Source organism: Colossoma macropomum, unplaced genomic scaffold (genome assembly GCF_904425465.1).
Source record: "Colossoma macropomum unplaced genomic scaffold, Colossoma_macropomum, whole genome shotgun sequence".
Classification (NCBI taxonomy): Eukaryota; Metazoa; Chordata; class Actinopteri; order Characiformes; family Serrasalmidae; genus Colossoma; species Colossoma macropomum.
The window spans coordinates 21232483-21254780 of record NW_023494799.1 but is presented as its reverse complement, the minus strand read 5'-3'; the positions used below and the strand labels follow the sequence as shown (position 1 = coordinate 21254780).

The window sequence follows — 22298 nt, the reverse complement described above, 5'->3', positions numbered from 1 at the left end:
TAAGTGGTTGTAAAGTAAAATAAGCAGATGTCCAGTTCAGCTTGATCTGTACATATTTTTTTTTGCTGATTAGCACTAGGAAGAGTCCAAACAGTCACATATAGGCGGTATCTGGCAGTAAAACTAGGATATTATAGGTCCCAGTGCATAAAAATGAATGCAGTCCCCACCCATATGAAAAACTTTCACTGAATTTTAAAAGATGGCTATGTAATTTGCTTGTTTATTCTCTATTTTTGTCTCAAAGAAGCTGATGTTCTCAAGGCCACTCCAGTCCTACAGCATCTACTGTTAACATCAAATTAAATGTTTACATTAGACTACAGTCTCAAAAAAGGTGGTTCTTTAGTGAAGATAATGGGTCTTTATAGAACTATGAAGGCTTAAAGAACCATTTACGTGCTTAAATAGTTCTTTGCATGGTGAAATGGTTTTTCAGATTGTTGGAGAATGTGTCTATGTAGAACCTTTTTGAAAATAGTTCTATATCAGGGGTGTCCAAAGTCCGGCTCCAGGGCCAAATGCGGCCCGCAGTCAGATTTTAATTGGCTTCTGTTTCAGAGTTATAAGTGGCCCACCAGCTAGTACGCTGCAGTTCTTCCTTTCACCTGTTGGGGGCAGTGCTGTAAGATTACAGTGAGTGCGTTTACATTCACTCAATAATCCAATCATAATCGGATTTCTGCAGTTATCTGATCATGAAGTGGTGAAGCACACTCTGATTTCTTAGATGGAAGAACCTCTGATTTCTTTCAAATTTCACAGTCAAACAGACTGCTGTACCGGAAATAAGCGAGCAGTGTTGCCGTGAGACGCAGCAAAACACTTTTAGAGCGACCCTGAAACCAAATACATGCTTGACGAAATGAAGGATTTAAATATGCTTCATCTTCTAGATGATGTATGTTCATATTTTCAGGTTAAGTGGCGTGATGTTTTTTAAAAAAAGGCCGCTTATGAAGTTTGAGTTTTACGTTACGTTTATGTCGTGTCTTATTCTGTGAGTTTATTGGCTGGTTGTAAAGCAGAAATCTGATTACTGTCTGACTCATGTAGATCCGGAGTTTCTCAGTATCTGATTACTCAAGAGCATTTACACTAGTTTATCAGATTACTGACAAAATCTGATTTTCTGCAGTTATCAGATTATTAAGTACATGTAAATGCACTCAGTGTAACGTAACAAAGTTAGCTAAGTTTAAGAGCCTTTCTTCTCTGACTAGACCTGCAGCTTCATTTACTGACCACATTTAGTCCAGACTGCAGCCGTAAAGCTCAAACTAACACTGAGAACCAGAGATTTTGGCAAGATGGAAAGTTGAGTACCACACAGCAAATCCATTGTTACAAGTTTGGCATTGTAAACAATAGCAGAACCTCATGGTGCTATATAGAACCATATGCAATACGTTCTCCATCAATCTGATGGTTAAGTGTTCATGGCTGTGTATAGAATCACTGTCTCTACCAAAGAACCCTTGAAGAACCATCTTTTCTTACCTCACAAATGCTTTTTGACTAGATGGACACATTCACACTCCAAAATCTTGTGGAAAGCTTCCCAGTAGAGTGGAAGCTGTTATAGCTGCAAAGGGGGACCAACTCCATATTAATGCCTATGTTTTTAGAAAGGGATGCTCATATAGGTGCAATGTATATGTGTCCGCAAGTGTTTGGCCATATAGTGTATGTTGTTCAGAAAGTGGATCTTTCTGTGTCTTTACAGTGGTGGTGATAGGAACCAGGGGTCTCCATGACTACAACACAAATATAGACATTTTATTTACTATCCAAAACCACCAGTGAACCTACGCATGTCTTCTGAGTTTTATATGGAACACTGATGATGGAAAATAGTGAGCAATCTTTTTCTTGGGGTCTATTTTGCCTCACAACGACCTGCATGTATCCCTCCACCATGAATGAATTTTAAGGCCAAAATCTTCTCAAAACTATCATAAAACAATGTCTCAGACATCAGGCAGTGGGCTTTTATAGTCATTACATATCAGTGTTGGTGGAAGAAAACCTCGTACCTCCAAAATGATAACTTTACAGGAGAAGGAAAAACCCTACTTTACTTTTAATGTAAGTCAATGGAACCAGACTTTTTTCCAAGTGATTCTGGGCCACTTCTTTTGGACCATTTTTCATGAAATTTACACACAATGTAAAGGGCAACAGGTATTTTCAAATTATGTCAAAAACTGAAAAACAACAAAAAATGGAGATACGAGGTGGTTGATGGTATTCAGGTCTTACTAGCTCTCATTGTGTTCCTCCACCTGAAAAGCTGGAAAGTGACAGACAGAAGCACATCACAGCATTCAAACAAATGTGGAGTGGTAAAACAGTACCAGGAAGGTTATAAAATTAAATGTCTTCTGTTCTTTTTTTTCCTTTTTTTCCCAAGTTGCCTTTAATTGACTATTTTTTGTTGATCAATAAAGACTCTTATTTAGCTACCATTTATTTATTTATTTATTTTCCCACTCTGTTTGCAATGTATGCATTGTGTGTCTATACATTTCTTTTACATTAAAAAATTGTGTATATATATATATATATATATATATATATATATATATATATATATATATATATAATAAAATCTTAGTACGTGGCAAAACACTGGGTCTCTGTTTTTTGTAAAAGCTGTTTGCTTTTTAGATCTCATGCAAAGAGACCATTTAAGCATGTCGTTTATCAGAATTTATAAAAAATAAAAAAAACATATTTCATATATATTTGGCTATCATTTATTTTTTTCTGTGTGGGAAATGAACACGATTGGTCCACTACGAGTGAGTGGGAGGAGCGAGTCAGTTTACTTTTAGAGCGTTCTTTTAAACTGGCCTATCAGCTGACGCGCCCCTAACTCAGCCAATTAGAAGCGCGCTTTCCGTTGCCTGCCAATTCTTAGCCAATCAGCGGCGACCTTTTAGCAGCGGTGAGATTTCAAACGCGGGCCGTTCAGCTGCACTGTGTTGTCGAGCAGAGCGGAGAGTGTTTATCGCGGATTTAGCTTTATAAACTAAAATTTTTATGTTTTAGCGGCATATTGTTCGACTTTTCAGGTAAGTGTATACACTGTCTTTGCAAGACATTGTCTCGTTTAGTGTATATCGGCAAAAAATCTGTTGCTTATGCTAATTTGACACCAAGTTCGTTACAAGGTCTAACTGCTCTGCTGTTTAAACCTCCTCTCACTTATCGTTAGCATGTAGCATCTTAATCGAATTAAATGAATTTGGGTAGATGAAATACCGTTTACTACCACCGATGTGTTCTTATATAGCTGATAAACAGTATAATGTTATGCTATGTTGAAAGTTATTAGTGCTGCAGAACTCACTTGAACTCAGTTTGTATGTAGCTATTTAACCCTAAAATCAAGTCCTATACAAAGAGACAAAAGACATACTGGACAGTCATCGCGAAAGTCTTTCTTTGTATAGTACTCTTTCTTTTTGCAATCTTGGCTAGACCACTCACCATCTAACGGACACTTGGGTGGTCAAAGATTGTAGGAATTATGTTTAACCAGCTCATTATAGTTAAGTGATCAGTCTACTTAAAGGGACCATTGACATCCATTTTTCCAGGCTTATAAAGTATCTATATATAAGAGCAGATTTGCTTATAGGTCTGTTATTTATTTATTATTTATTATTTTTTTAATAAGGTGTGCCCACAAATTAATATATTGAGGCCACAAGTCAAGTTTCTCATAACTCGTGGCCTAAATATTTATTCCAGGTTTATTAACTTCCTATATATATGTGAGTGGATTTGCTTATAGGCCTGTTGGCTAAACTGCAGCAGAACAAAATCATTATTTACAGAACCCCTAAAGTGGTGTGGTATGGTATGGTTATTTTTAATAAGGCGTGGCCACAGATTAATATATTGAGGTCATGAGTTAAGTTTCTCATAACTCATGCCCTCAATATATTCATGTGGCCTCAATGTAGTAAATTGTGGTCATACTTTATCAAAAAATAATTGCCATGTCATCACCTTAGGGGCTCTGATTATTTGACTTTCACTGTAATGTATAGAATAATGCTTGAGTACTGCCTCCTTTTAGGTAATCGTTTGAGCTGAACATAGGCTGACCATCATGGGGGATGACAGTGAATGGATGAAACTTCCCACTGACCAGAAATGTGAACATAAGGTCAGTAAACTTACCCTACGGCTCCTTTTTTATTGTCTGATCTCTTATGTTTCTAAATGAAGCATGCTGTAATATATATAAATAATATTGCTTTATGTCTTCTCACACCCAGCACACACATTTGCATATTTGTCACTTCTTGGCTATTTTGTATATACTTTTTCTATACTGTTTAATTGAATTTTTTTGCTTCTTTCTCTTGAATATCTATTTAGGTTGTTACACGTCTTACATGTTACAGTTAATTGTGTGTGTAAAAGTTGGTGGAATATAACTGATTCTGATTGGTGGCTGAGCAAAACTTTTCTTTTCCCAGGTTTGGAAAGCGAGATTAAGCGGCTACACAGAGGCCCTGCAGCAGTTTCAGAGGATCACGGATGAGAAGAGTCCAGAGTGGGGGAAATATCAAGGACTGATCAAGAAATTTGTCACAGACTCAAATGCAGTAGCACAGCTCAAGGGGCTGGAGGCGGCTCTGGCCTACATCGAAAATGCACATGTGGCGCCTAGGTACACTTATGCACCATTGTAACCTGGGATTAAAGTGACGATTTGCCCAGAAATGTACTTTCCCATCTTGCCCCAGTTGTGGTTCATCAGCCAAGCAGTTTTTTCTAGTTTTTCACTGGTGCAAGCTTTTACCTCAGCAGTGACTCCTGATACTCAAGACGCATGAAGTGACCAGGTGTAAACAGGACCTAATAGACTTGATTGTGTTTTTTGACACTGTATGGCACACCAGTTATCTATAAACATGACCAAACATTGGACCAAGATTAGGGCTGCTACAGTTTAGGACTTCAGTCCATGTTTACAGATAACAGTATATCATAGTGTTACAAACTACATAAGCAAGTTTGTGTAGGTTTGAATTTTGGCTGAAGTGTTGCTTAAATGTTGATTTGAATACTTGTTCCAGTACTCAGCTGGGTGATGCATGTTTTCTTTTACGAAACCAGTGTTGAAAGCTGAAGTATCAACACTATCATCATTAAACTCTATTTTTTTTTCTTTCTTCAAGCAAGACATATTTTAAGGGCCCATATCATGGAAAACCAACAAATTCTAAGTGATAGAGGTTGAAAAGTGGTCCTTTGAAAAATGCAAGAAAAATGTGGAATGTCCCCTTTATTCTGAACATTTCACTTAAGCATCTAATAGCAGGCTGTCATGCTCAAATTACTGTTAATACAAGATTGGATCACATTCATTATGGTGTTCTGTCTGATATCTGATGTTTTCTGCTGATATCGGCCCCAAAATGAGATCTGGTTTCACAGTGGCATCTGTAACACTGTGAGGACAGCGTAGTGTGATTGCCTGTCAGAATGCAGTCTGGTCTTTACCTGTGTGTTCTCTTCCTCAGGACGGTTGGCGAGGTAGTGTCCGGAGTGGTGTGTAAAGTGTTTAACCAGCCGAAGGCTCGGGCTAAAGAGCTGGGCTCTGATATCTGCCTCATGTACGTCGAGATCGAGAAAGCTGAGGCTGTTCAGGAGGAGCTTCTCAAAGGTCTGGACAACAAGAACCCCAAAATCGCCCTCGTCTGTGTGGAAGTCTTGCGCAGAGCATTGAGGTGAGTGGCACCCAGAGCTCCTGTGTGCTCTGCATTAAAGGCACATGATAGTAAAAATATATTGACATGTATTGTGGTTGTGATGACTTGAAATGTTAATTTTTCTGCGTAGTATTGTTTGCGTATATTGGATTGTGTGAGAGCTTTGATTCATCCAGACATCTGGTTTGTGCGTTACTGCCCCGTCAGTATTGTGAATTCTCAAATTTCTGCATACTGACATCATTAAGAAGTAAACAAAGTCAGAGTGGTTTGATGTGAAATGCATCGTTCTACATGTGCTTGTGGAATTTTTTGGTGATGGGATTTTACCGAAGTCCAGAGAGGGAGGCTATGAGGTAGTTTTCTGGATTGTTACCTTGAGATAACGAGTTCACTATCTTTTGATCTCAAGATGAAGATATTATCTTGGGTTAACGAGTTAAATGTCTTCTGATCTCAGCATAAAAGTTATGTAGTTGTTGTTTTGATCACAAGATAGTCAACTTATCTCAAGATAACAATCCAGAAAATTTTAGCAACAGCTCATGGCCTGCGGACTTCTGTAGGATCCAGACAACTGAATCAAATCTCACTTACAAAGTCGTTATATAATAGTGATAAATACTTGAAATTTGACATTATTTTACGAAAACGTTTATCAGTTCACTGTAGAGGAGTACATGCAGGGCAAAACAGTCCTTTTTACAACTATTGCTAATATTATAAACAATAGAAACATATTTTCTCAGACATTTTTCTCAGACGTAGGTGCTCTGGTCGTTTAAAATGGACATCCTGACTCCTGGTTCCTATCACCACCACTGTAAAGAGATCATTAATATTCTCTACAGTGAACCATTTCACATTAAGCTACTCTGAATGACTTTTTTTCGTCTTAAGCACTGAATTATAAAACACTTGAAAAATGGTGGAATTCCACTTTAGCAAATTGTCATGTGGACTTTTCCTGTGTGTTTTCTAATAGGCCAAACATCTATATTACACTAGAGTAATTCCTCTTGTTTTGTTTACATGTGTTGTCTTCTATTTTCAGTGAGTTTGGATCGAAGATTATCTCACTGAAGCCTGTCGTCAAAGTGTTGTTGAAGCTGTTCGAGTCACGTGAAAAGGCCATCAGAGACGAGGCCAAGCTGCTGGCTGTGGAAATTTACAGGTGGATCAGAGACGCTCTGCGCCCGCCGCTTCAGAACATCAACTCTGTTTTGGTAGAACACATTTGTTTCCTTTATTTATGTATTTTTCTGGTTGTTTGCAGTGTTTGTGATCTCCAAGCCATGACTTAAGTTTTGAGGTTTATTTACAAATAGTAATACAAGTTGAATCGTGAAACTTGAGACAGCTTGTTTGTAGCAGGTCTGTTGGCTGGGGAGAGAATAAATCCTGGCCAGATCCCTGATGAATTATGTTTAGCATCTCATTAGCATCTCCCAGTAGTATCTCCTTTAGTGTCTAACCTCTTTCTCTAGTTAACTTCTTTAAAAAGCAGAAATAAACCTGTCAGGTCTTTTAAATACAGTACTTTACTTCACAACAACAAGAGTATGTAGTGGGTTTTGGTCAAGTACAGTCATGCAGTATAACATTAGAAAGCTTAATCTCAGGAATCGATGGCTGCAAACCACAGCTGTCATGGTCGTCTTATTTGCAGCATAGGCACCGAATGAACAAACAATAGCAAATCTGAAAGATACAGGTTGTGCTGTGTTTGTCAAGTTGGAAGAAGGCTAGTTAACCTAATCCCAGGTAAAAGTGGCCCAAATCTGATCTTTTTCTTCATACGTGATACAGATGTATCTGTGTGTCAGACGCATTCATATGTGGTACTGAAATCCAATACATATCCAATATGCGGCAATGCGACTCAGTCTGAACAGCCAGATCAGCATTAATGCGACTTTTATGTAAATCCACCTCGACATTCATTTTGTGGTGCTGAGATCTCAAACATTTAGGCTGATGTTTCTATACCAAAAAATTAGAAGGCAGTTATCGCAACTGCTTCGTGTTCAAAGAGATTTTGAACTCCTCCTATTTAGCCTTTGTTACTGTCAGTAGTTCATACAATAATTGGCAGTTGCAGGGCTCCAGACAAAAAGACAGGCTAAGAGTTTCGCTTTGCGATAATGAAATCTTGCGTTTTTATGCCTTCAGTAATTTTTTATGACTTATTCCTCTGAAGAAATCCACTTTTCCAGCTATATCTTTACTTGCTTTCGACCAGAACGTGCAGTTTAGGCTGTTTTTAATGTTATCATACCTGAGCCATGCAAATTCCTGAAGCGCAGAAGTTCTGAAACATTTGTGTTTGTACTTCTACATGAAGTGCTTGAAGTGGGCAGCTGTTCAAGTACATCCTCATGTACGTTTTTTTTACTAGTTCGCTGCTCCTGAGTCACAGACTGGGGTTGAGCAGGTGATCTTATAAGGCTGGACAGGGAGAAGGGGGAAAAAGAAGCGTGGTTGCAAATGCTTAATGCTAATAAGTTCAGAATTTTTTTTGTCTTTCTTTATTCATTTATTTATTTATAAATAAATATTTATATTTTTTTTCAGAAGATCTTCCGTCCTTATGTTGAACTCAAACACTGTTTTGTCTTCCAGTTGAAAGAGCTGGAGGAGGAGTGGGCAAAACTGCCGTCCTCGGCACCAAGACAGACCCGCTTCCTTCGCTCACAGCAGGACCTCCGGGCGAAGTTTGAGCAACAGCAGCTGAACGGAGGAGAGGGCAGTGACGAAGGAGATGGTGCGCATCTCTTCTGTTTGTTTGCTCATTAGTAGAGATGGCTATTAATGACTTACTGTTAAGATTATATTGTGTAAACTATACGCTAATGTGTACTTTGCAGGGAGGTCGTCAAACTGTTTACTTTCACTGGGCCTTTTAACAAATGTTTATCCTGCACAATTCAAGTTTTATTACAAATTGAAATGGTATAGTTGGGTTTTATTCTGTGGAATAACATTTAAAACTTCTTTCAGGTGAGGATTCTGAGGAAGCAGCTCCTGCTGTTGATGCGTATGAGCTCCTGGAGGCAGTGGAGATTCTTTCAAAATTGCCAAAGGACTTCTACGAAAAGATTGTAAGTGGAAGCTGTTTAATTTTCGTCTGTCTTAAATTTTGAACGGTCAGACTAGTACTGTTTCTTGTGCCGTTAGGACTTGCAACTAACAATTATTTCTGTAATTGATTACTGGTATTATTTGATCGACCCATTATGCCTTTTTATGGTGCAATGAAATGGTGAGTCATATCGCTACACTTCCTGTAGTGTATTACAGTCTGTCAGAATGACTGTGTGGATCATATGAACATTTGATCTTATGAACGTTTGAGTAGCGAAGCATTTTTTCATTGCAATGCAAAATTTGTAAAATTTCTTTTTGGAAACTGTTTTAGGAGGCAAAGAAGTGGCAGGAGAGGAAGGAGGCTCTAGAAGCTCTGGAGGCTCTGACCAAAAACCCGAAGCTGGAGAGCGGAGAATATGGAGATGTGGTCAAAGCTCTCAACAAGGTAAAACTAACATGCCTTTAAATTTTGTGTTTTTGAGACCAGTTGAAAACAGATCTATGATCATTAATGAAATCAATCTTCTGTGATCTTCCAGGTCATCGGTAAAGACACTAACGTCATGTTGGTGACCATCGCTGCCAAATGTGTGGCTGGACTTGCCACTGGCCTCAGGAAGAAGTTTGGCATTTATGCTGGTCATGTACGTTTTGTTACACAGCTGCTCAACACAGTTTAAAGTTGACACATTTTAATGTCTTTCCTTATTTTTCTTTGCAGTTGGTGCCGACTATTTTGGAAAAGTTTAAGGAGAAGAAAGCTCAAGTGGTGCAGGCACTGCAAGAAGCGATAGACGCTGTGTTTCTCTCTGTGAGTGTTTGAAGGATTGTCCAGTAAATTGGGCCTCTTTTCCACTGCAGGGCTGCAAAGTTTTCCAGTGGCTTTTCCACACTGACACGGTTCAACACAGAATGCTTAAAACCGGTTAGCTAACCATGTTCAGGGCCACAGAACCGTTTGTTGGGATGACGTAATGGCGTAGCTATTTGCTGATTGGTCCTATGTATATGTCAGTATTCTGCCACAGCGTCCTGCTGCATTATTTCAAACCCGAAAACAAAATAAGTTCAGTTCAGTTTGTTAGCTTAGCTAGCATGGTGCCAGCTCTGCTCACCACAGAACAGGTTCAATTCTGACTAACAAAAGCTGACTCAAATCTGAGGAAGTGAAGTCGAGTGGCTAATGTTAACGGGACAGAAAGCCAAAATTAGCCTCCTAGCTAAGCTAATGCTAGCCATCTTATCTCTCCTAGCTTACTTAGCTTAGCTAAAGAGATCTAAACACCCCACTACGGGTCAATACGATTAACTGCTCTACTATCACAAGTACAGACAATAAAAGCTTAAAACAGCGAGAGCAAAGTTGACTGACTGGTGTTGGTGTGACAAAGCCGAAATCAGACCTGTTCTGTAGTGATTTAAGCTGTAGCCTGCTAGACTAAGCTAATGCTAGTGTACGTGCCTCCCACAGCAGTACGGGCTCAGTTCTAGGGAACCAATGTTTAAAAACACTAGAGGATAAAGACTCAAATCTAAAAGAGCACAAATTCGAATGTCTGGTGTTGAAGTGACAAAGATTAAAAATTAGACTTGTTCTGAGCTGCTTTGTGCTGTACCCTGCTGGGTGACGCTACTGCTAGAGTAGTTAGCCAGCTACAGATAAAACCCATTACAGGCTATTTCAGTGAATGAGGCTCAAATACCGCTGATTTAGAGAATAAAGATGAGAGCATGGAGAGAGAGACTGTTATAGGAGTGACCTGAATGCATGTACTTACGTGTGTGTGTATATATACACTGGTGTGTGAGTAGCTATTGGCCTTTTGGCAGTTAGCCACTCGTTTGTGTAGTTTTCTACAGTATTTCCTGGTTCTGATTTAATGGCACAGCAGATGGAAAAGAAACCGCAACGGGTCTCAAGAGTCTGGAACTTTGTGGAACGACCTAGTATGGCCCTGAGAACCATTTCGCTCGACAGTGGAAAAGAGGCCTTGATTTTGATCTTGCATGAAGTGCTTTGAATTCAACTGCATATATTTTGAAATGGTAGAATAGCATTTAATAATATTTGATAAAGCTTTTTTTTCTCAAAATAATATTCTAGAGCTGTATTTACTAGCTAATGTAGAGGCAAATTTTCGTAATGCCTTTGTCTTTGACGTCTGTGTAAATGGTTCTTCCAGTTGAATGGAGTTTTCTTAAAGTATTTTTAATCTTAAACTACAAATTGAGTTTTAGTGACTTGATTTGCACTTTTGTCATAAGGATTGTGATACACTTTCATTGCTATGTAGAAATGCTTAAAATCTTACATGCTGACATTCATTTGAATTTCAGACTACCTTACAAAATGTAAGTGAAGACGTTTTAGCTGTGATGGACAACAAGAACCCGTCGATCAAGCAGCAGGCCTCACTGTTCCTGTCCAGAAGCTTCTGCCATTGCACCCCCACCACTCTGCCTAAGAGTCTCCTCAAGCCATTCTGTGTTGCACTGCTGAAGGTACAAATAAATAAATATAAGCTTACTGTTTTTGGAGCTTTATGGGGTCTCAAAAGTAATGCTGGGTATCGAAATTTAATTTACTAATTTTATGCTATTGACAGTCATTTCAGTAGCATAGTGTTTTCAACACTTTATGCATACAGCAGCACTGTTTATGAACATACTGACAGGGACTGAATTTTGACCTTTTTTTTAATATTTATGAAAAGATAAAATAAGAATACATACAAAATGAGTCTTTTGTGTTCTGTGTACTTTTACCTTTTTAAAGAGGTTATTTTAAATTGTACAATTAATGTTTTTATCATCTTTGAATACAACAGAAGTTGAGGAAGCTAAGGAAGTCAAACTGAAATTAAAACTGGCATTTGACCCTGTTGGTTCACGTGGTTTTGGACCTGTAGTCAAAAAGTAGAATTGTAGAATTTCTTTGCACATGTAATCACACACTGGCTGTAGAAAATGAACAGTTTTATTTATGTATTATCCCCCCCCCCACATACAGCAAGTGAATGACTCTGCTCCGGAGGTCCGAGATGCAGCCTTTGAAGCTTTGGGCACGGCTATGAAAGTGGTGGGCGAGAGAGCGGTTAACCCTTTCCTGGCTGATGTAGATAAACTGAAAGTTGACAAGGTATAAGCCCCTGAAAAGTGTTTTAATGCTTTGGCTTCATACAGTGTAGGTAAAAAAATTAACTGTTACACTGAAAGAACAGCATTATACCACTCAAAGACTGTTTTGAGACCTCCAACAGCCAAATCTGCATTTTTTTTAAACTCATTTTCATTTTATTGCTATTAATATACATAAAATGGATGTAAACTTAACCACTTGCTGTATATTAAGATTATTCCATTGAAGTTCTTTAAGATTAATGCTGACCTGTTTTGATAGATTAAGGAGTGCTCAGAGAAAGTGGAACTGGCTGGAGGAAAGAAACCTGCAGGGACAGGTGAAGGAGAAAGCTCCATCTAAACCTGAGCCACCAGCGGAGGCACCAGCTAAACCCTCTGGACCTGCCAAAAAGACGCCCGCAGCTGCTGCCGCCAAGGTAAGTGATCCTCAGCCAGGTTTTTTATAGATGTTGAACACATCATGAACCTGACTTGTAACTCACATTTAGCAGCCTGTTGAGTCTCCACAAGGAGCTGATATTAGCACCGTAGTTGCTTTTGGTGCTTCATAAGTGATGCTTCACGCAGTGTCTTTGTTTCTACATACCTGTTGAATTCTTGCATGAATCTTGCATGTTTATTTATGCAATGCTAATCCACTAATCAGACCAAACTGTAATGTTCTACTCTTTCTGTGACTTCAGCCTTCAGCCCCCACTAAGAAGGGAAAACCTGCTGCATCCAAAGGAGCTGCTCCTGCCAAAGCCAAGAAAACGGAGAGCAAAGAGTTGAACGAGGCGGAGCTCTCGGTGAGTGAGGCATAACAACAAGGTTCAGTGCCTAATGTTTTGTTAAATAGGCTGTTTGTATTGTAGAAAAATGTCTTTTTAGCTGGGTGAAGATTGGTTAACTGCACTATGAAACAGACTGCTTTGTTTGTCTTTTTATTTATTTTTTCTGTCTTTTGTCTGCTCACCCCCAGCCTGAGGTGTGTGAGGAGAAAGCGGCTGCGGTCCTCCCAGCTTCTTGTATGCAGATGTTGGACAGCGCTAACTGGAAGGAAAGGCTGGCTGCGATGGAGGAGTTCCATAAGGTAACACTTCATACTTGTACTTTATGCAAGTGGGATGAGGTTTGGAAACCAGGAGGCATAATTTTGCATATTCATCAATGTTTTTTTGGTCCCTAATGAGTTGATGTTTAAGCATGCAGCTGTGGATAGCAATAACGTATCAAACATATTTGATGGTTTATCCCAGTATTGATTGATTTAACAGTTTTAATGATGCCTTTTTAAACACAGTTTTTATAATTTATTTCCAATATGGAACAGTCTATTTTTATCTTGGTCATGGTTGTGAGGCCAGTTGCATGGCTGATAGGATATAACAGATATAGGACAGATTTGCTTTTTCTGAGACTTAAACCATCCTACTTGATTGGTAATTGCACTAGATGGAATCTCTTGACAATTCACTATACAGTTTGTTCAAGCCTGTCTTAAAGGCACAGCAACACACGTAGCCTGTTTAATTCTAAGGCATAAAGATACATTGAGAAATAATCATGTAAAAAATGTTATGGTTTTTATTGCATAAAATCACACTTGTTAAGAGTTAAGTATTATATTAAGTATGTATGATGAATAGTGAGGATCAAATTTGATTGATCACTTCGTATCACTGAGGTCTTTAATGAAAAGTTGCATGCTGTTGCGCTGCTAATTGCTGACCTGTGTGTCCAGGCCGTAGAGCAGATGGACAGCAAAGAGATGCCCTGCCAGGCTCTCGTCCGCATGCTGGCCAAAAAACCTGGATGGAAGGAAACTAACTTCCAGGTAAACCCTTATTTTTCATCTCTCATCAGCAGTTTTGGAGGGACAGGCATGAGATTTGAGTTCTAGCACTGAAGGACGCTATGGAAATGACTGAATTAACATCATTGTCTTGGACTAACATGTTTTTAGGTAATCAGATCATCTGGAGCAATTCCCTTCTGCCTAAAGGAACCATTAGGGTTCTGATGCCTGGTCTGTGGCTGGTCTTTGAGCTCTAGTGATTTCTTTGTTCAACTGCTTTAAGGTGATGCAGCTGAAACTTCAGGTGGTCTCTGCAGTGGCCCAAAGGGGCTTGTTCTCCAGGACTTCTGCGCTCGCCGTGCTGGAGGCCGTGGTGGAGAAGATTGGAGATGTGAAGTGTGGAGTAAGGGCTAAGGAGGCTCTGACCGGTATTGCAGAGGCCTGCAGCCTCCCATGGACTGCGGAACAGGTTAATATATTCACACTTATTGATATTTATTACTTTGGACTTTGAAATCTACTTTTCAATGAAATGTTACTTATTTTATAAATCAAAAGTGCTTATGACTGAATTGGTAGTTCAAGTCAATATGGATGGAAATTGGTCACAATGAATCAGTAGCTTTATTTAAATCTGCGGAAGCTACCATACTTCAGTCTTATTCTTTGGAAATGCTCATTTAAAAATAAAAAATGTTTCAGGTTGTATCTTTAGCTTTTGGCCAGAAGAACCCAAAGAGCCAGGCAGAAGCACTCAACTGGCTTTCTAATGCTATAAAGGAGTTTGGCTTTGCGGGGTAAGTCTGATTTTCTGTGAGAGTCTAATAATATTTCATGGACTTCTGAATAACAGCCTAATATTAAAATGCGACATTGTTTTTCACAGAATAAATGTGAAGGCTTTTATTAATAATGTGAAGACGGCCCTGGCGGCCACCAATCCTGTGAGTGCTTAGTTACATTTTCCTTATTCTGTTTTAACATAAAGTTTAGATCTGAAGTCACTTTCTTTTGATTACGGTTGTCTTGGAAATGATTCAGTACATTTTAATGTTAAAATTTGACTAATTTTGGTATGCAATTATTTTTAGATTGCTTGAATATATTCAATTTTGGAATACAAGAGTAGATTTAATACCAGTTAAATTGCCATTCAAATACCTTTGTAGATTTCAGCTGTTATTAGGATGCAGGTTAGAGATGCTGCACTTAGTGTTTTGGGCCTGGATGGATTTATGTTCTCCACACAGGCTGTGAGAACTGCTGCCATTTCCCTGCTGGCTGTAATGTACCTGTACATGGGCGCTCCCCTCCGCATGTTCTTTGAAGATGAGAAAGCTGCCCTGCTTTCCCAAATAGATGCAGAGTTTGAAAAGGTTTGAATTTTACCTTAATATTAGTTATTGGGTTTGAGGTGTAGCTTGTCTAAAAGGCCTAAAACTGCAATTTCTGTAAATGATTTTATTAATCTTTTGAATAGGTTCCTCTCTTTGTTGCCACAATCATTTAAAGTTCCATCTGTGCATCAAGATTCCTTTTATGGTGCAGCAAAACAATAGTCATATCACCCCCTGCACTTCCTCTAGTGTCTTACAATCTGTCAGAACAACTGTGTGGATTGTATGAACATCATAGAGCACTTCTTAAATGAAACAAGTCATATTGTCCCTCTGCACCTTCTATTATTATACTATACTACTATTACAGTCTGTCAGAGTGACTGTGTGGATAAACGTGTTACCCCAGTAATCAGTGTCGCAGTTGTTCCAGCCTGAATTGTGTCGCAGCTCAATCATGATTTTCATGTGTTTTGATTTTGTTTTCTGTAATTGATTTATTCTTCTTTGCTGAATGCAGATGAAGGGACAGACTCCACCTGCTCCAATCAGAGGCTGCTCTAAAACGAGTGGAGGAGAGGAGGCAGATGAGCAGGAGGAAGAAGCTGAGGCTGGAGATGATGTGGTGGATCTTCTGCCTAGGACTGACATAAGGTAAAACTTAAATGTTAACAGTGAGCAATGTGGCAAAATATTGTTTTATGCACTGCGCGTCGTTACATCCAGTGAGCCAGTTGTGCATTTGTTTTTTGTTTGTTTTTATTTAATTTTCAAGGGTAAATGTTCAAAAACATGCAGTAACACACAATTCCATGTGTTAATTTCCAATTATATATCCTTTCAAACATCTTAACCCATTTCTCTCTCCCTTTTTATTCTTTAAAAGAAAAAAACCCTCCCAAAAAATAAAACTTGTCAGGGGGAAAAAGGTATTTGAACGTTTTAAAGAAACAAAAACAACTGAGCATGTTTTCCCACTTTTAAATGTAATGTGTCAAATGTTTGCAGTGACAAAATCACATCTGAGATGGTGTCGAAAATCGGCGATAAGAACTGGAAGTTGAGAAAGGAAGGGCTGGATGAAGTAGCTGCTGTTCTTTCAGAGGCAAAGTTCATCAAACCCAGCATAGGAGAGCTGCCTGTGGCTCTAAAGGCTCGACTTACCGACTCCAATAAAATACTGGTAAGATCTGAGGACAGATTAAATGTATTAAATCTGAAAATGTGTATTTAATGTATACCATCCTTGCTTTTCTGATATAGGTATTGGTACAGACACCCTTTGATACCAATGTGTTATCACTAATGTCTCTAGCACACATACAGTGGGGGTGCGAAAGTTTGGGCAGCCTTGTTAATTTTCCTGATTTACCTTTATAAATCATTGATTGTTTGGATAAAAAAATTCCGTTAAGTATATCATATAGGGGACAAACACAGTGATACTTGAGAAGTGAAATGAAGTTTATATGAATTACAGAAAGTGTGCAATAATTGTCTAAACAAAATTAGGCAGGTGCATAAATTTGGGCACCAAAAAAAAAAACCTTAACTCAATATTTAGTAGATCCTCCTTTCGCAGAAATAACAGCTTCTAAACGCTTCCTATAGCTTCTAATGAGAGTCTGGATTGTGGCTGAAGGTATTTTAGACCATTCTTCTTTACAACACATCTCTAGTTCATTCAGGTTTGATGGTTTCCGAGCATGGACAGCTCTCTTTAAGTGACACCACAGATTTTCAATAATATTCAGGTCTGGGGACTGAGATGGCCATTCCAGAACGTTGTACTTGTTCCTCTGCATGAATACCTTAGTAGATTTTGAGCAGTGTTTAGGGTCGTTGTCTTGTTGGAAGATCCAGCCCCGGCGCAGCTTCAGCTTTGTCACTGATTCCTGGACATTGATCTCCAGAATCTGCTGATATTGATTGGGATCCATGCGTCCCTCAACTTTAACAAGATTCCCTGTACTGGCCACACAGCCCCACAGCATGATGGAACCACCACCAAATTTTACTGTAGGTAGCAGGTGTTTTTCTTGGAGTGCTGTGTTCTTTTTCCTCCATGCATAACAACCCTTATTATGCCCAAATAACTCTATTTTAGTTTCATCAGTCCACAGCACCTTATTCCAAAATGAAGCTGGCTTGTCCAAATGTGCTTTAGCATACCTCAAGCGGCTCTGTTTGTGATGTGGGCGGAGAAAAGGCTTCCTCTGCATCACTCTCCCATACAGCATCTCCTTGTGTAAAGTGCACCGAATAGTTGAACGATGCACAGTGACTCCATCAGCAGCAAGATCATGTTGTAGGTCTTTGGTGCTGGTCTGTGGGTTGACTCTGACTGTTCTCAACATCCTTCGCTTCTGTTTATTCGAGATTTTTCTTTGTATGCCACTTCGAGCCTTGACCTAAACTGTGCCTGTGGTCTTCCATTTTCTCACAATGTTTCTCATAGTGGAGACTGAAAGCTGAAATCTCTGAGATAGCTTTCTGTATCCTTCCCCTAAACCATGACAGTGAACAAGCTTTGTTTTCAGGTCATTTGAAAGTTGTTTTGAGACTCCCATGCTGCGACTCTTCAGAGAAGATGCAAAGAGGAGAAAAACTTACAATTGCCCCCCTTAAATACCCTTTCTCATAATTGGAGTCACCTGTGTATGGAGGTCAAGGGTCACTGAACTTACCAAACCAAATTTGAGTTCCAATAATTAGTTCTAAAGGTTTTGAAATCAATAAAATGAAAAATAAAAGGTTTTTTTTTTGGTGCCCAAATTTATGCACCTGCCTACTTTTGTTTAACCAATTATTGCACACTTTCTGTAAATCATATAAACTTCATTTCACTTCTCAAGTATCACTGTGTTTGTCCCCTATATGATATATTTAACGGAATTTTTTTATCCAAACAATCAATGATTTATAAAGGTAAATCAGGAAAATTAACAAGGCTGCCCAAACTTTCGCACCCCACTGTATATGCAGTAAGTGCAAGCTGAGTGTCCTCTCGCCCTCTCAGGTCCAGCAGACTCTGTCCATCCTGCAGCAGATGGCTACAGCAATGGGACCAGCTATAAAACAGCACGTCAAAAGCCTGGGCTTTCCCATTCTCACTGTACTGGCAGACAGCAAGGTGAGACAAACGACACTATTTTCAAACAGTGAGGTTAAAATGCTAATTTCCCACAATAAACAATGGAAATAAGATAATAAAATAGAAGGGTGAATAGGAAGAAAGATGCATGTCCTATTTAATTAAATTTTATACTTTTTAAAAGATACTACCATCTTCTTTTCCCCAATTTATTGTTTTATCTTTTTTCATTTATTTCTCATTTTAACCCCTTGCCTGTTTTGTTTCCCCCCCCCACCTCCCTCCAGAACACGGTGCGTGCGGCGGGTTTGGTGACGCTGAATGCGTGGGTGGAGCAGACTGGAATGAAGGAGTGGTTGGAGGGGGAGGAGTTATCAGAGGAGCTGAAGAAGGAGAACCCATTCCTCAGACAAGAGGTGATTCTTGAATGCAGTGATTGTGAGGGCTGTACCTGGGCCTGGCGTAAATATCAAATGTATTCTCCATATCAATAAAGCATGGTCGTGGTATGTTAATGATTGCAGTTCTGTTTATTTCTAGATGAAGAATTCTAGCCATGCATTATGAATGAAGGAAGACAGCTAGCTAACACAAATGATGGTTCTTCAGTAAAGAGAACTGTTATGGAGAACAATGAACGCTCAAAGGACCCTTTTCATGATTAAAGGGTTCTTTGAATCATGAAATGGTTCTTCAGATTAATGAAGAATGTGCTGTAGATGGTTCTATAGAGACTTTTTGAAAAGGGTTCTGTGTAGTACCAAAAAGTGTTTGTCTATTGTTTGTAGGCTTGATATCATAATAGTATAACCTTTTTTGGTGCTATATAGAATCCCTTTCAAGAGGTCTCTATAGAGCAGTCTATAGCACATTCTCCATCAATCTGAAGAACCATTTCACCATGCAGAGAATTAGGACTGAACGATTTGGGTAAAATGTTTGTCTATCTAAATATATAATGTCTAAACCATTTTCTTAAGAACACTTGAAGAACCATTTTAAGAGGGTAGAGTTGTATTGCAGAGGGAGTTGTTTTTTGTTGAGGGTACAACATCTACGCACAAGACAGTGACCAAAAAAAAAAACGCTTGCGTGACTAAAACAACCTTAAGTTTTCTGCAGGGTGCCAAACACTATACAGACATGTAATTAGGCATTAGGAAATGCATTTAATTATGTGGCCAGAAAAATCCCCCCGTCTCAAAGTCCTTGCTCTTTATACCTTTGTTCAAATTGGAAAGCGTCAGAAATACTATCTACTGATCCTAACAGTTTAGTTTTTTGTTTCCCTCTTTATTTATCCCTGTTTCTGTGCAGCTTTTGGGTTGGCTGGCAGTAAAGTTGCCGACTCTGCGCTCCGTTCCCTCCGACCTCCTGCTGTGCCTTCCACACCTGTACTCCTGCCTGGAGGACCGTAACGCTGACGTGCGGAAAAAGGCCCAGGATGCTCTGCCCATGTTCATGATGCACCTGGGCTACGATAAGATGAACAAAGCTGCTGCCAAATTGAAGGTGCGTCTCAAGACTCTACTTGCATCTTCTCTCCATTCCAAATGTAGTATCTTGTTCTTGTTGTTTTGCATTGCAACTGTGCACCATGTGAAACTGTTTCCTGTTCCTCTAGAGCTGAACGATTTGTAGAAAATGTCTAACTGCGAGTTTTCTGACCAATATTGCATTACTTGCATTTAAAATTATTCATTATTTTCTTTGCATTAAGCACTGAGCCTTACCAGGAAGAGAAGCACATCCATTTTTCAGGCTTGAGGCTTGAATAGAGCTGAGTGATATGGCAAAATGTCACTGTGAAGCATGTATGATACATTCACAATATGAATTTTTTTTAACATCTGATATTGACCGTTTACAAATACTATCAAAATCTATTAATTCCATTATTTGTATTTAATATCTGTGACCCAGAAGTATAAGCGGTTTTGGAAGTGTGTGTATAACATTTCACACACTGTTTTGCACTGAAGCCAATTAAACAAGACTTATGCTTTTTTTTTTTTTCCATCAAACATGCAGTTGGTGTTTGCTTTTGTTTGTTTATTTTTTTTTCTTTAAGAATGACAAACGCTAATATGCTCAGAAAAACATAACTTATCACGATAATGATGAATCTTATCATTGCTCAGCTTAGGCGTATATTCAGTGGGCCAGAATGTCAGTTCACAAACTCTACAATAGGTTAAATTTCTCGACTTAAAGGTTAAGACAACTGTGAATCATGTACGATATAATTAAAACTGCATCTCATACGATTTTAAAACACAAAGTTTTAAAAAACTTTTTTTGTAATTTCAATTTAAAGAAGGGTTAATTGTTCACATACTATCCTCTGTATGTTTCTGCAGCCAGCGTCTAAAGATCAGGTGGTTGGTTTGTTGGAGAAAGCTCGAGCCTCCGTACCTGCAAAGCCTGCGGCTCCAGCTAAAGCAGCAGCTGCAACCAACAACAGCGTCAAACCTGCAACAGCTGCTACAGCTCCTCCAGGTCAGCTCCATCAACATTGTTCAAAATCCAAAATTAATTCGGAGAAAAAAGTCTTGTTACATTAAGCTGTGTTTTAGGTTAAAGGTGCAGCATGTGAGATTTAGGGGGATCTGTTAGCAGAAATGGAACATGGTAACAAAACTCTTCTTTAGTGTATAATCAGCTGTAACTATGAATCATTACATTTTCTTTAGCTTAGACTGAGCACTTTATATCTACATAGGGAGCTGCTCCTCTTCCAACAGAGGCTGCAATGTTGCCGCACCGTGTTTCTACAGTAGCCCAGAACGGGCAAACCAGACACTGGCTCTAGAATGCGACTTTGTTTTTACGCTGAAGCATTAACTTGAATTTGGTGGCGCTGTTGCTCTAGTTGGAAGAAGAATCGGTGGTTGCTTCCGGTGCTTGCTGACCATTTTGTGTTGTGAGAAGTTTGAGAACCCAAATTTTGACAAATGTCATATGTATTATTTAACACAAGTGAAAGTGAGGGAGGGTGAATCCTCACCGTCAAAGAAGAGAAAACATGAAGCAAAACCAAATTGGGACAGTCGATAGCAAAAAACCTGACGGTCACCGTAGGTTCTACTACATGCTTGGAAAGGGACAAGAGAGGGAGGGGGATTCAGCTGGTTCCAATCTTCAACCTCACCACTAGATGCTACTAAATCTTATATACTACACCTTTTAAGAAAAGTTAACATTTTGAGACATGAGGTTTTGTTGTAGTGGCAGCAATAAACAACCACAGGTGATACACAGCCTTGATGACTATTAGCACCCCTGGTAAAAATGAGGAAAAGATGCTTAAGTCATCACAGTATAGTAATTTTTTTATGGCTGCTGCCCACCTGTCTTATTCATGAGACCTTATCGTGCATGTTTGACTTGAATTACATTATGTCTATATGATGTCTGAACATTTTAATGTGTTTGTACATTTAGTTCCTGCTAAAGCTGCACCGGTGACTGAACAGGTACCAGCAGAAGCCAAGAAGACCAAACCAGCATCTGCACCCAAAGCCAAGGTGAGCTTCCTTAATCTCTCACTAGCACTAACTAAGCTCCTGTCTAATGCTTTTCATTCACTTTTTTTTTTCCTTTTTCTTTATATATTGAAGCATTTTGTCACACATTTATCCTGAAATAGCACAGAATTTCTGACCTGCTGCCTGGTGTGTTTTAGCACTTTCGCTATTATACTTTGCTTAAATTGTTGGCATGAAATGCTAACTGAAGGTTTCCTCTTTTGCTGTGTAAACATGTTTAAGAGTGGAGTTTTTACATAGCTATCTTCTCAGGAGCTGGACACCAGCGCAAACACGAGTCTGAATAGCAGTCTGGAGAAAGAAAACACTAGTTTCAGCGGTAAATCGAAAAGCCGCTCCAAGACAAAGACTGGCAAGGTACTGAGGGTTGAGCCGGCTGTCATCTGGGTAGAAAGGACACGGTGTCGCACTAAGTTTTACTGCAGTCACTGTAGTGGGCGTTTGCTTAATCCTGTCTGTATACACAACTGTTTTTGTTGCAGTGGGTCTATTTGCACATTTTCTTTCTTGTGGCTTTTGGGTTTAAGTTTCTGGATTTCTTGCTCTTTGCATTGTTGCAAAATATCCATTTCAGTATAG

At 39.1% G+C, this 22298-nt stretch overlaps 1 protein-coding gene across 1 annotated transcript in view; it reads left to right on the top strand.

Annotated features, from left to right (window-relative positions):
• Positions 1–2962: 2962 nt before the first annotated feature.
• LOC118819279 (cytoskeleton-associated protein 5-A-like) overlaps positions 2963–22298 on the top strand; it is a 39760-nt gene continuing 20424 nt past the window's right edge. The window contains 28 exon segments of the mRNA XM_036586998.1: positions 2963–3077; positions 4091–4180; positions 4497–4690; positions 5547–5753; positions 6790–6961; positions 8358–8499; positions 8736–8836; positions 9154–9267; positions 9362–9466; positions 9544–9633; positions 11160–11324; positions 11833–11961; positions 12223–12281; positions 12283–12379; positions 12647–12751; positions 12925–13035; positions 13687–13779; positions 14024–14209; positions 14443–14537; positions 14627–14684; positions 14991–15116; positions 15598–15731; positions 16086–16260; positions 18097–18210; positions 18459–18587; positions 19489–19683; positions 20532–20670; positions 21616–21698. Coding sequence (XP_036442891.1) covers positions 4124–4180; positions 4497–4690; positions 5547–5753; positions 6790–6961; positions 8358–8499; positions 8736–8836; positions 9154–9267; positions 9362–9466; positions 9544–9633; positions 11160–11324; positions 11833–11961; positions 12223–12281; positions 12283–12379; positions 12647–12751; positions 12925–13035; positions 13687–13779; positions 14024–14209; positions 14443–14537; positions 14627–14684; positions 14991–15116; positions 15598–15731; positions 16086–16260; positions 18097–18210; positions 18459–18587; positions 19489–19683; positions 20532–20670; positions 21616–21698 — 3375 coding nt within the window. The 5' untranslated portion in view covers positions 2963–3077; positions 4091–4123.